We start from the raw sequence: 13,813 nt of genomic DNA, 5'->3' as shown, positions 1-13,813 counted from the left end.
TTTTTGTATTCAAAAGTATTAATTGTAGCCTTCAAGTTATCTGCTGTCTGTCAGGAATAAAACATATAACAGCCTCATGCATTACAGATTGCTCAATTTTGTAGTGTATAGAACATACTATATGAACATTATTTTCTTGGTAAATATGTTTTAAGTCACAATGAATCTCTTTTTAACTGTTGGCTGATAATGAATATTATATTATGAGTTATGACAAAATAAACCCTTGTGACGTCATAACGTCTGGATTTTTAGGCAGGAAGGCAGGCGGGAAAATACACCAAACCACGTCACAATTGATGTTGTCCAGTGTAAAAATATCATTGGCTACTCCACTGTCACGGGGGTTCCCTGCCTAGATTGCAGGGGTTAGACAATAAATTTGAAGTCTATCGCTTTAAATTCCAATCTCTGATACAGCAGAGATCATAAAGTCTGTCAGTAGAGGGAGAGAAATATTATAAATTGCACCTGAAATATTCTTCATATTTCAGAGTATAGTCATTTAATCACTGTGTTCAATTAGATAGGTATTTCAAAAGGTAAGTTACCTTTTTTTTTTTTTTTATAGATAATCTGACTAAGGATAACATTTTATTAATGGCTCGCTACTGTAGTTGTTCTCGGGAAAAAGTTAACATTTGAGTTAGTGAAGATCTTTGTTGGCTCACTGTACAGTATGTGTCTTCAATTAATTTCATGTCGACAATTTGAGTTAAAATGGAATAAACAGGCATGGTATCATGTGATGCTAAACCCCGAATTTGACCGTGTTCAATTTTATTTTTCTCATTGACTAACTAGCTATAGCTAAAAATACCTAGCCAGTCGGCCTTTGTATTATGTGCAATGCTAACACGAGCACTGGTGTCGACACTATTGCTTGCTAACCAGCTCTGTTCAAGAAAAACTTGCCTGCCGGTGCCAGGATTTAGGCACTTGCACGAACGTGTTAACCGGTCAGAATAGACCAATGTGTATTGGCTAGTTACAAAGTGATTGTTGCTAGCTGTTCAACGTTTCTAATTCATGAAATTGAGCCAAATGACTTTGCATCATTAAAGTGTTGATGCATGTTAATACACGAAGGAAAACTGATAGGGGTAAACAAAGTTGTCAAGACAAGGTAGCTTGAGAAAAAGCAACGACGCCACAAATCTAGCTTAGCGCCATTAGCTGCCTAACGTTAGCAAATGTACTAGTTTCACTATCATTTAATTAGCAACCGGTACGGACTTTTCTGTGCATTTTGTTGATTAAAATGTATACTTAAATTACATTAGAATATTGGGGGTAATGCTATTTATCAATGCACGCAGTGTTAACGTGTTGGCTAACTAGGAGCTAGCTAACGAGTTTTCCCAAATTAGCCTAGCACCAATCTAGTAGGAAGCCAGCGTTAGCTAGCTAATCCTCGTTTACCTTACAAGTATGCTGCCCTAACTAGTTTGCTAAATACACTTCCAAATAAGACGAGGCCTCTTTCAAAGCATTTGGAGTTGGTCTACTATTTCTAGCAACATGTGTTATGTCTGGTATCAAGGCCAGGGAAATGATTCGACGATGCCACACAAATAGACATCCAGCTACGACGGAGTGCTGTACCAGGTCGTGGGAGGCCTTCCGCAGTTTCCGTCACAATAGGCCTGGCTACTTTCAAACAAATTAATTTAACATTAACCTCATTTGTTCATTTGATTAGTAACATATGTTCAGACAATCTCTCAACTCTTCTGAGAACGTCTCGTTGAAGTCGACCTATGCTTTGTACCCCTCTTTTGTGTCCGGGTGGATAAACGTGATGGCGCAGTTGCACGCTAGTGTGTGCTATCAAAGTAGGTAGTTAGCTAGCAACGATAAATATGTATCATTTTAAAATGTGAACACGAACAACATGGTGCATTGTCGTTTTAAAAATCAGTTGAACGCATCGACTTTGTCTTCATATTCTCAACTAATTTCAAAACTAGAAAGCAACGTCTTAATAACCCGTTTCTGTACATAATTTTTTATTAGCTCAAATTTGCATGCAAATATCATTCATGAACGATTCATAAGTTGCTCAGTTTTCCATTGGTCTCATTCGGGTATTAACGGTTGATATTGTACATGTTGCCTCAATTATGTCCAATAAGAATGAGTTGTCATGGCTTTATTTTCCTTCTGCAATGCTGACCTGCATGTTCTTAGGTCACTTCAAAGTATTACTTCATATCAAGATTTAAATGTTTTGTTAATGTTCTGTTTCAGCACTTGATATTGATTACCAAAGAAATGGTGATGGAGAAGCCAAGTCCCCTGCTTGTAGGGCGGGAGTTTGTGAGGCAGTATTACACACTCTTAAACAAAGCACCCGATTTCCTGCACAGGTACTGACCGATTTGTCTAGATTGAATAGCCCACAGTATGTGATAACCTTCCATTGCTTTATGTAGACCTGTGCCAGCAGGACTTTAAATGTCTCTGCTTTGTCATGACAGGTTCTATGGAAGGAACTCCTCCTATGTTCATGGCGGACTTGACTCCAATGGGAAGCTTGCAGAAGCAGTGTATGGCCAAGCAGTAAGTGTCAATAACCTAAATCAAAGATCCAGATGACAACTACCTTTTTTGAAAAATCTAACAGTCAAGAGTCTTCACTCGGGATGCTTTTCATGCAAATCTCAAACAATTTAGATGTTCAAATATTTTTTTAGAACCTTCCAAGTGCTGTGATGTAATAATGCAGGAAATGTGATTCTATTATAAACCACTCCTGGCCTTGTGATTTACTTCTAACTGTACTTCCTTCACCCTACCCAGGAAATCCACAAGAAGGTCCTGTCCCTGCAGTTCCAAGAATGCCACACGAAGATCAGACACGTGGACGCCCATGCCACGCTGACTGACGGCGTTGTGGTCCAGGTGCTGGGTGAGCTCTCCAACAACGGCCAGCCGATGAGGAAGTTCATGCAGACCTTTGTGCTCGCTCCAGAGGTGCGTAGTACGGTAGGCTAAAGGGCGGGGCTCACTGCACACACTTTACTAAGCATAGGCTAGTTGTCATATTTTAATTGTCACTCACTGGGAATTTTGGATTGTGTTCAGCAGTCATGAAATGGTAGAATGAATTGAAGTGGAGTGACTACCTGCGTTGTGTTCAGTAGGGCTCAATGTTCAGGAAGTACCTCCCTGATTCACTCTGTTTCAAAACATTTCATGCCTACTGAAAACAACTCTGCACTTTTTCTTAGTTGAGGCGCTTCATAATCTATGAGGGTAAAAGCACATTTTCGTCAGCTAGTGCAGCACAAATAATAATAGCTTGTCTGGCTATTTCCACAGGGCTCCGTGGCAAACAAGTTCTACGTACACAACGACATTTTCCGCTATGAGGATGAGGTTTTCGGCGACTCTGAGGCTGAACTTGATGAGGGTAAGAAATTCTGCACTTTGTCCAGTTAAATTATCTTCAATGTTGACTTTGGATGTCAATTTGTTTATATGGTCTGTATACTTTGTTTTTTTAATCAATGATACCTCAGAATCTGAAGAGGAGGTTGAGGAGGAGCAGGAGGAGAGACAGCCGTCCCCAGAGCCACTCCAGGACAGTCCTAACAGCACTACCTACTACGAGCCTCACCCTGTCATGTAAGTCTATGCCATGGAGACCACCATGCCAGTTTGACAATGATGGTTAGATCAATGGTGACTAGATGTACTTAATGTTCTGTTTTAGAGAAATTGCATTTATGTACAGGATGTGCACTGCATTAAAAAACAACAAGTAAACATAGCATACAGTTGGTATGTACACTCACCGGACAGTTTTTGGTACACCCATCTAGTACTGGGTCGAACCTGCTCTTTGCCTTCAGAACAGACAGAATTGTTTGGGGCGTTCTACACGGTATCGGAAACGTTCCACAGGGATGTTGGTACATGCTGACGGCGACAGCATCACGCAGTTGCTGTGGCTTGTTCGCAGCATGAATGTACTGCCGTCTAGCCCATTCCAGATGGTCTGTTGGGTTGAGGCCTGGGGACTGCGCAGGCCACTCAAGTAAATTAAACTCGATGTCATGCTCCAGGTGCTGTTTTTCCACTCCTTGATTGTCCAATCTTGGTGACCATGTGTCCACGAGCCGCATTTAGTTTTTACCTGAATGGTGTGGAACCCGGTGTGGTTGTCTGCTGCAATAGCCCATCTATGACAAGGATCAACGAGATGCTGTTCTGCACACCACTGTTGTACTGCCCTGTTATTGATCTAATTGTGGCCCGCCTGTTAGCTTGCACGATTCTTTCCATTCTCATTCTACCTCTCATCAACTAGCTGTTTTCGCCCACACGATTGCCGCTGACTGGATGTTTTTTTTCTTTTCTGTTTGTCGCACCATTCTTGGTTTACTCCAGACATTGTCGTGTGGGAAAATCCGGCGGCCAGTTTCTGAGATACTGGATTTGGCGCGCCTGGCATCAATGATCATACCACGCGCAGCCTTAAGTCACTCGTTTTGTCCATTCAATTGAATAGTAACTGGATGCCTGTCTGCCTGCTTTATCTAGCTGGCCACATGACTCACTGTCTGTCTGTAGGAGCGGTCCATTTTCATGAACGGTGTGGGGTGCCAATTAAACTGGCCAGTGAGTGTACAGTTGCATCATATTTGTGTCAAGAAGAAATGTGACCGAATCCAATCATATTGAGCTTGTATCTGAGTTTATAAAAAGGTACATCTAGGCAAACGGCTGTAGAAAACTTGACTGATTTCTGCTTCATTTAGCAATGGTGTTGAGGAGCCTATGGAGGAGCCGGCTCCAGAGCCTGAGCCCGAGCCTGAACCGGAGCCCGAGGTAGAGGAGCTGAAGCCTGACGTGGAGGAGAAGGTGATGGAGGAGCTGGAGGAGAAGGCCCCCTCCCCGGTCCCAGTAGAGTCCCCACCCAGCACGCAGGAGGCCCCCAAGGTTGGTCCACTCTCCTGGTACAACAGTGCTATGACCATTTATAAAATCACAATAACATGCAGGTTGCATCTGAAATCACACTGCTGTTCTATATAGATCGCTGGTCAAAAGTTCACTATAGAAGGAATAGGGTGCCATTTCAGAAGTAGCACTATTGCACGGATTACTGTCAAGATATCTGCCTTTCAAAATCATATTGTACTGTGTTCTACTGATTGGCACGGTTGAATTCTGACTGAATTCCTGGCAGACCTTCTCCTGGGCCTCGGTGACCAGTAAAAACCTGCCTCCTAGCGGTACAGGACCCTCCTCTGGAATCCCCCCCCATGTTGTTAAAGCACCAAGCTCACAGGTAACCCCTCCCCCTGTGTCTTGTGTGTGTCTGGGCTGAGTGTTGTCTGTGGTCAAGTAGGTCTCATCTCCTGTGTGTCGCGCTCCTTTACAGCCCAGAGCGGAGACCAAACTTGAGAGCCAGATGGCCCCTCTCCGGGGACCCCGGGACCAGCGCCCCCGCGACAGACCAGCCTTCGTACAGCGAGCCTCCAGACCTGGTAAGCCCGGTGGGACCTAATGGCAATGTTTTTCTATAGACGCACTGTCTATACGCGCAATATGCTCTTGGTTTTAGGTCTGCTTAGTTCTCAACACGTCACGGGTGCTCACACTTCTATAGTCTTTATTATTTACACATGGGTTAATGTGTGCACGTCTCTGTCACTTAGATGGTGTTGCACCTTCAGAATCACAAACTGGGAAACCCCACTTCAGTTTTGTCAACAAAGGTAATAAAGCTCTGACTTTGTACTAAATGTGCTCTCTTCAGTGTTGGTACAGAGTGACGGTGCAGATGGTAGCTAATGACTTCTCCTGACTGCAGGTCGGGGCGAGGCGGACCCCGGTGAGATGGACAGCAGGAGGATCATCCGGTACCCAGACAGCCACCAGCTCTTTGTGGGCAACCTTCCTCATGACATTGACGAGGCAGAGCTCAAGGACTTCTTCATGAGTAAGCACTCATACACATGAATGGTTATTTAGCCATGCCATTTTCTGGTTGTTCAAAGTATCAATGGCATTTAAATCAATAGAATTGTGTGCGTTTGGAACAGTTTACATCTTCCAACCTTTTGTTAAGGTGTGACTAACGAGGTAAACTCCAGATGACGTAGCAGGAGAAGTGTGTATGATTTTCGGTATTTGGAATTGAAAACTAAAATGTCTTCCTTCAGCTTTCGGCAATGTAGTGGAGCTGAGGATCAACACCAAGGGAGTCGGAGGAAAGCTGCCCAACTTTGGCTTTGTGGTCTTTGACGACTCTGACCCTGTCCAGAGAATCCTGGGGGCGAAGGTAGGGGGGGCAAGTACTGACTTCATCATTATCCCCCTCATTCACACGGGTGTTTTGGTGGCACACGACTTGGTGTTGTAAATCACTACCTATGGGTTTTATGCACAGTATCCTAATCCCCAAATCTCTAGCCCATTTTCCCTTTGTTTGAATCTCAGCTATAGGAGACTGAGTATTCAAGGTTTTACTGGAGCAAAATGGTGCTGGGGGGGTGCTGACTGGAAATTTGAAGCCCTCCCGTTGTCCGCAGAGACAACATTCAGCTTGGCTTATGCTATCTGAGTCTCAAACATTCTAACAAAATCAATGGGGTTCCCATTCTCTGACAAAAATACTCCTGAATGTATCATTTTTGGAATTTGATTCTCCCTGACTCTTGTTTTTGGTGATTTGTTGGTTCTCAAGGATCGTAATTAAAAAAATAATATTGGGGGCTCTTGTTTTAGCTTTCTGGACATTGGTGGCCCGAAAACACTTAGGCAGGTCTTCTCCTAAGACTTTTCTATGCAGGAAAACTACAAACACAATCGATACAACCAAAGATTCAACCAATAGGGTTTTATGACGTGCAAACCAGTGAATGAGAAGGATCGTGAAAATTGTATTTTCTTAAGGTCCCCTAATCACCTGCCAGTCCTGTATTAACGGTCCCCTCTGTCCTGTAGCCCATCATGTTCCGTGGCGAGGTGCGTCTGAACGTAGAGGAGAAGAAGACCAGGGCGGTGCGTGAGCGGGAGGTCCGTGGCGGAGACGACCGCAGAGACATGGGGAGACGTGGCGACAGGGGGCCCGGCGGCCCGCGAGGAGGCATGGTAGCCGGCAGCGGGATGATGCGTGACGGCAGGGGCCCACCACCCAGGGGCGGCATGGGTGCTCCCAAGCCCGGTCTGGGCTCTGGAAGAGGAGCAGGAGGATCCGCCGAGGGCCGCTTCACCACCCAGCGCCGCTGATAGTGCCACCTGCAGTTCGGAAGTAGTACCACGTTCTTCATCTTCTACCGTTCTCGTTAACGAAAAAATCTACATGTATAAACGTATATACTTTTGTTTGTTTATTTTCGTTTCGGTAAAAACGTATTTTTGGCTTTGGAATGTGACAGACTGTCAACTATTTCTTCTTTGATGTGACAGACAAAAATGAGCAAACGTCAAATTTGCATTTTCGCTTTACTTAGCTGTGAGCTGAGCGTACTTTTCCAGTGTTGTCAAGAATTCACAAACATTAATTTGTAAATTTGAGGAAAAGCAACCAGGAGTAATCTGCATCGTTATAGGAGGAGGGACTGATAGACTTTTACCTACGATAATACAGCCCATCATTTGGAATAGAGATTATTACGCCTCGACTTACCAGGGCGCTACGTCACGAAACCCCTCTTAATGCACATTTTATATGTGGGAGTTCTCTGCCCGTTACTGTTGGAAAAGCATGAGGTGAATTTCCTGCTGTGGGGGGGCTTGCATTTAGTTTTTTCCTTTTCAAAGGACACTGCTTAAAACAAATTGCATAATGCACTCATCAATATGCACTAATGGGTACTTTTGTCATGTTACATTGACATCCTGGGATCGCAGCTGGTTGAGACATCTACTGTTGTCTCAAAGCTAAACGACGTGACAAGGCAGGCCTCCACTTCAGGCCTGTTTACTGTGACCAATATATTTCTCACATCTTTCATCTGCGAACCTATAACTATGCTTCAATTACTGCTGGAATACAACATACCAATCTACAGAATGATTATTTTCCTAAATGAATTTAATAAAAAGCTCAAAGTTCCTGGACTTCACCGACTGGGGAAATAAAAGGATGGTCCACAGACACAACCCAAGCTGACCAATAGGAGAGTGGTGGTGATAATGTTTGGAGACTCGCTCCCTATTGTTTTTTATTTTATTTTCATGCATTTTTTTTCTCCCCTACCCTTGCCAGAACCGTGAAACTGGGGTTCCTCTTCTCCCTCCATTCCCCGTCAAGTGTACGGAGGAACATAATAAATGTACAGCAAAAATCATAGTTCACTGTATGATTTAATTCTTTTTTTTTTTTCAACTTGACTATAAAAGCATGATGGTGCCTTCTATTTCATCTTTCCAGTCTTACTAGTGAGTTGAGTTCGGGGTGTCCGGTGTTGCTCCCAGCTCCAGTTGAACTACTCTACCTACTGAGGCCAGGAGAATTTGCAGTGTTCTTCACAGGATTATAACGTTATTCTGGTGCACATTTCACTCTCCCATAAGTACTGTTGAACTACCTAAGATGATGTGCTGCAAGTTGTGCATTTGTTTATAGTATCTGCTCTGGGGTTTGAAGAGACTAGAGAGACAACGGGTGCCTGAAGTTTTAATGTTAAATGTCCCAGAGATGCGTTATGTTAAAGAAATGACTCATTGGAACATACTAGTCATGTGATTCTTGGTTAGTCAAGCAAATGGGATCAGTTGAAGAGTTTGGATCTGCAGTATTGACGAGCTGTTTGCTTAGTAACTGTAACGGACAGTGAAAATGAAATGCCCTCTTAAAGGTAAACGTTGTATTGCACGGCTCAGACATGGGCTACTAGACAGTTCTCAATCGGTACGGTCAATTGGAGCAGCATGGTCTTTGTCTCGAACGGTGGCATAAGCCCTGGATCCAAGGGCATCCGACTGTTTCATCAACAACAAACATTTTTCGTTGGCAGCAATTTTTGTAAAATGTTAATCTTAGGTGTGGTTTAGCCTTAGTGCAAACTTTATCTGGGATGACACTCACTTTTTTAAATCCATTTATGCGTTCATATTTTTTTAAATGCTGATAATATTCAATGTGCTGTGTACCGATTTTTCTATTATTTTTTTCCCCACTAAGGCAAAATAAGAAAAATAAGATTTCTATACCAGTACTCTGCCAGTGAAATGGGAAGTTTTATTTTTGTGACTGTGAAAGGGAAGACCTCGGTTTCAACCTGGAATAGAATCGGGGAGGAGAAATGACAAATATTTTGCACTTCTTTTTTCTTATACTGGTCTTCTTGCACTGAAACGGAAAGTTAAATCTGATGTAGCGCCTTTTCCAAAATGTCGTACTGAGGTCTTCCTTGTCAGGTGGTATTCTGGGACAATCTGTCACAGTAAAAACACTTTTCCCATCCTACCCCCTTTTCTGACATTGCTCTCATAATTAATTTTCTCGTGGCGTGGGCCAGCTTAAAAAGCCAGTCACACTGGTGGAAATGCATGTACCTTTTGGTTGGATTGGAGCGACGTGCCGAACACTGGTGTGTGTGTTATGGGAAGAGGCCATTTTGAAATTGAGCCCCTTTCTCCAGGAACCCATTGTTGGTCACTGCAGAACTACATCCCTCCCCATGTTTCCACATATGGACAAGTTTCACAGTTGCCTATATACTCATAATGTGAGTTTCATATTATGGCTAAGAAAAGGGCACTTACTGCGATTTTACTTTTGCAATGGGCAACAAGGGCGAGGAGAGTCAGCCGAGTGGAATGCCATCATGCTTTCTGGCTAGTTTTCTGAAGTCAGTGCTTTAAAACTCAGTGGTGTTAAAACGTTTATTGGGAGCAGATTTGTACTTTTATTTTTTTTGCTCTGAAATTTCAGTGAAACCCCCATCTCTACCCCCAAGTTTCAAAGGACCCCCTAAAGCAAAGGCTGTAAACTTTTTCCACTGTTGAAAAATGCTGTAGAGTGGATTTAAATGTATATCATTCCAGTCCTCTTTTCAGTGGAATAGGATTTCCTTCCTGGCTTTAGCAAGTGTGGTACGCTAAGCAGTCAGTTGGTTGCCATCTTAATTTACTGTGTTTACCTTCTACTTGTTTGCTAGTAGAAACAAAAAAATGTGTTGCAGATGGAGCAAATTTGTTTTAGTTTTCCATTTTGAATGTGTTTGGACTTAACATACAATAAACTACTGATATCTGCACCAGTCATCACGGTTGTCATGTTTTAAGGGGCACAGCAGTCAACCAAATGTCGTAAAAGACAAAGAAGTTGGAAATGCCCCAAGATGTTGGATCCTACTTGAGAATATTAACAAAGCCAGAAGTAACGTGGGTCTCGACTATAAAGAACAAAAATATAAACTCAACATGTAAAGTGTTGGTTTCATGAGCTGAAATAAAAGATCCCAGAAATGTTCCATGTGCACAAAAAGCTTATTTCTCTCAAATGTTGTGCACAAATTTCTTTACATTCCTGTCAGTGCGCATTTCTCCATCCACCTGACAGGTGTGGCATATCAAGAAGCTGATTAAACAGCATGGTCATTACACAGGTGCACCTTTTGCTGGGGACAATAAAAGGCCACTCTAACATTTGCAGTTTTTTTACTGAACATAATACCACAGGTGTCTCAAGTTTCGAGGGAGTGTCCAACTGGCATTCTGACTGCAGGAATGTCCACCAGAGATGTTGCTAGATAATTTAATGTAAAATTTCTTTACCATAAACTGCCTCCAACGTTTTAGAGAATTTGGCAGTATGTCCAACCGGTCTCACAACCACAGACCATGTGTATCCACGCCAGCCCAGAAACTCCACATCCAGCTTCGTCACCTCCCCACCCATGGCTGTGCCCCTGCCCAGTCGTGAAATCTTACATGAACTGTAACTTTGAAATTGTTGCATTTATACTTTTTGTTCAATGTAGTTACCACAGCCACAGTCATAATTCTTGCTAAACCCTTCCTGTTTCTACAATTTCTCTTCTTAAAATGTTATTTCAAACCTAACCTTAACCACACTTCTAATTTCTAATGAAAGGAACGTTTCTTATTGGCAGTCCCCTTTTCTTTTTTACCTTCAGTTTGGTGCATAATGAACACCACCTAGTTCCAGCTCCTGTGGTAACTGCCTTGTGTTGATTGCAAAGGCAGCCGAGGTTGACCACAGGTCTGCGTATTTGTGACACAGGCATGATACTCTCCGATAATGAATCCATGAATCATTGTTCATTCTGGCTTGATTAAAAGTTGCACTTGACGAACCTGGCTTTCTTTGCAATGCAGGGTGTAATTTGTATTGTGCAAGCATCGTGATTCTGAAGGTAACATGTTAAACGTATTCATTTAGTGTAATTAAATGGTTGAGCACTGCAGTCCAAAACAACTCAAAGACTGTTTATGAAAAGGAAATGGTTTATTTTTGTCACGTAAGCATATACGCATGATGCTGTGAGTGATTAAAAAATAAAAACATGATGCTTATCAACAGTTCCACATAGCAGATTCAGCGCACAATGACACTGATCATATCAGCCTCTGCCGATCTCTTGTCTGGGACAGTAATGGAGACTTAGCACCAGAAACTCTTAGCCATAGAAATATAATCTATAGAACGGACACCCCCCATTCTATTTATAAATGGTCTTAGGAACCCGATACTTCAGTCACTCAGAGAATTCTCTTCAGATGAACCTCCATGCAAAGCCCGGACATAGGCTGAGAATACAGAGCGGGGCATGAGGTAGTTGGGCATACTTCCATAACCTCTGGGAAACCAGCTCATGGGGTGGGGATGGCGTGCTGCAGCTCTCTGAGGGACAAAGAACATTGGTGGTGCAGGAGGGAAGCCATTTATGTTGGGGGCACCAGGCCTGATGGGTAGGTATGGGACAACTAGACCCTGATGTTGAGGAGCTCCCTTTGCCTTTCTCTTGTTTTTGTTATTGTCCAGGTGTGGGCTGCTGGTGGTAACTGCGGTGGGGGTCGGTTGAGTCTGAACCTGAGGGGTTGGGAGGTCGTCCATGACTGATATGACGTTACATGGAAACTCGTCACGGTTGATGATGTCTATCTCAGTTGCATCGTTTGTGCTCAGCAGTGTGTGAATAACATCATGTTCAGATTTCCCAGAATGCTGCTCTGTGAAAAAAAACATGAGAGAAAGTGTTTTTTGTTGTCAATTATATAAATGCCACCGAAGATCGATATAAGAGATCAATCGTGTTTACTCAGTAGTCTTTAGCCTGGGATCCAAGCTGAATATCACACCATGTCACTGAAACAATAGTAATACTGATCAATATTCAGTTTGGATTCCAGGCTAGTCTGAATGTATTGTTTTCTTTGACTCACCTTGTCTGTCATATCTGTGCACCTCTCCTTTCCCCTTCTCCAGGTAGTCTCCCGTGGAAATTGCCCCTTGATCAGGCCAGGAAGTGGGAGTCTCATTGTTCCTCTCTGGATGACATTCAATATATTGTGAAAGTGATGCTAACACAGATACATTTTAGTTCTGGACTAAAAATAATTCTAAATAGAACATCTCCATAGAAAGTGCTTTTTAGTCCAGTACTAGGCTTAATCTGAAATCGCCCCTGAATGTCCTGATCATCACTATCATTTCAAATGGCAAAAACTCTTCATATTTTAAAACATATATATTTTCACTCCATTTCCTCCAAAAATATATGACACTACGTCATCATAGCCTTTTGAAGAGAAGATCTCTGATATTTCATGTTAGATATTTAAATCCCCAGCAATTAGATGATTTGGAAAAAATAAAATAAAAATTACCTGCAGAAAATACCTGGAGAGTAAGAAGGAGAGAGAAAATCCCTGCTTCTGTTAGTTTGACTTCCATTGTGAAAGGAACACGCTGAGATCTGTACAGAGGCCTTTTAAGACAAGGAGTGGATCTGTCTGTCTCAGCGCCCTCTATAATTACTTTGATATTTCTGCACATTTAGATTTTTTATCCAGGTGTCTGGCTGGAACAGATGTGTATTAACATGTTATAATTACCCTCAGAGTACAATAACACCTGACTCAAACTCATAGCTACCAGACAGTTCCATCATTATATTGTGCAAAAGAGATTGTGATAAGTAAGCTCAACTGATAAGTCGTGTCTGGTCTGGGGCAATTTGTCTAAATAAAAAGGTAAGCTCTATCTCACTCTCTCTCTCTGACATGTGTGTGTGTGTATGTGATTTTGGACAGTTCCATCATTATATTGTGCAAAAGAGATTGTGATAAGTAAGCTCAAATGATAAGTAGGATCTGGTTTGGGGAAATGTATCAAAATTTAAAGGTCAACTCTATCTCCCTCTCTCTCTCTGATGTGTGTGAGAGAGAAAGAGAGAGTGTCTGAGAGAAAGGCCATCAGATGCAACATGGGTTGCATACCAAACAGGTCCCAGTGTTCAGCGGGTGCCTATTGTGGACAGCATCTAGGTTAAATGGAAATTATATAAGCAGATAATATAAGCAGGCTACACTCGTTATATAAGCAGACCATTGTGTTCAAAAATGAACATGGAGAAGAAAAAAATACAGATGCATGAATCTTCTATTTTCTTGATTTGTGAATTATTTTGCATGGAAAGAAGGGCATGTTTGATACCTTATTTGTTTCTTTACGTATCTCTCTTTTAATTAATGTGAATGTTTTGAAAATAATCGTGTATAGAATACACACATTTTACAAACAAGTGGCGGTGTGGTAGAATCTCATTTCCCTTTAAAAAATTAGGCAGTTGTCCTCTGATCAGCCACGTAGCGCCACGTC

The 13,813-nt window shown here is 42.4% G+C and overlaps 1 protein-coding gene across 8 annotated transcripts; it reads left to right on the top strand.

Moving 5' to 3' along the window:
- Positions 1–365: 365 nt before the first annotated feature.
- Positions 366–10,230, top strand: LOC110534549 (ras GTPase-activating protein-binding protein 2). Of its 8 annotated transcripts, none has more exons than XM_036954196.1 (13): positions 368–542; positions 2,251–2,369; positions 2,481–2,562; positions 2,803–2,988; positions 3,325–3,415; positions 3,525–3,630; positions 4,767–4,947; positions 5,198–5,299; positions 5,393–5,498; positions 5,670–5,729; positions 5,825–5,953; positions 6,177–6,304; positions 6,961–10,230. In XM_036954196.1, exons 2-13 carry the CDS (start codon positions 2,275–2,277, stop codon positions 7,243–7,245), a joined length of 1,551 nt encoding a protein of 516 aa, XP_036810091.1. In that variant the 5' UTR covers positions 368–542; positions 2,251–2,274; the 3' UTR covers positions 7,246–10,230. The 8 variants fall into 8 exon arrangements, with proteins under 8 accessions (XP_036810094.1, XP_036810091.1, XP_036810096.1 ...); XM_036954198.1 differs by having other exon boundaries at positions 371–542; positions 2,803–2,976; XM_036954197.1 differs by having other exon boundaries at positions 377–542; positions 6,177–6,295.
- The last annotated feature ends 3,583 nt before the right edge of the window (positions 10,231–13,813 follow it).

The sequence above is a fragment of the Oncorhynchus mykiss genome, chromosome 19, assembly GCF_013265735.2.
Source record: "Oncorhynchus mykiss isolate Arlee chromosome 19, USDA_OmykA_1.1, whole genome shotgun sequence".
Taxonomy (NCBI): Eukaryota; Metazoa; Chordata; class Actinopteri; order Salmoniformes; family Salmonidae; genus Oncorhynchus; species Oncorhynchus mykiss.
Note: the sequence above shows the minus strand (reverse complement) of the source record. Positions and strands in the feature narration are given on the sequence as shown.

Excerpts from the sequence above, each read along its gene's own strand:
- LOC110534549 (XM_036954196.1), top strand. The coding sequence starts at position 2,275 with ATGGTGATGGAGAAGCCAAGTCCCCTGCTTGTAGGGCGGGAGTTTGTG. Across the intron at positions 3,416-3,524 it reads TGAGGCTGAACTTGATGAGG|AATCTGAAGAGGAGGTTGAG; the intron begins GTAAGAAATTCT and ends ATGATACCTCAG. Across the intron at positions 5,300-5,392 it reads TTAAAGCACCAAGCTCACAG|CCCAGAGCGGAGACCAAACT; the intron begins GTAACCCCTCCC and ends GCTCCTTTACAG.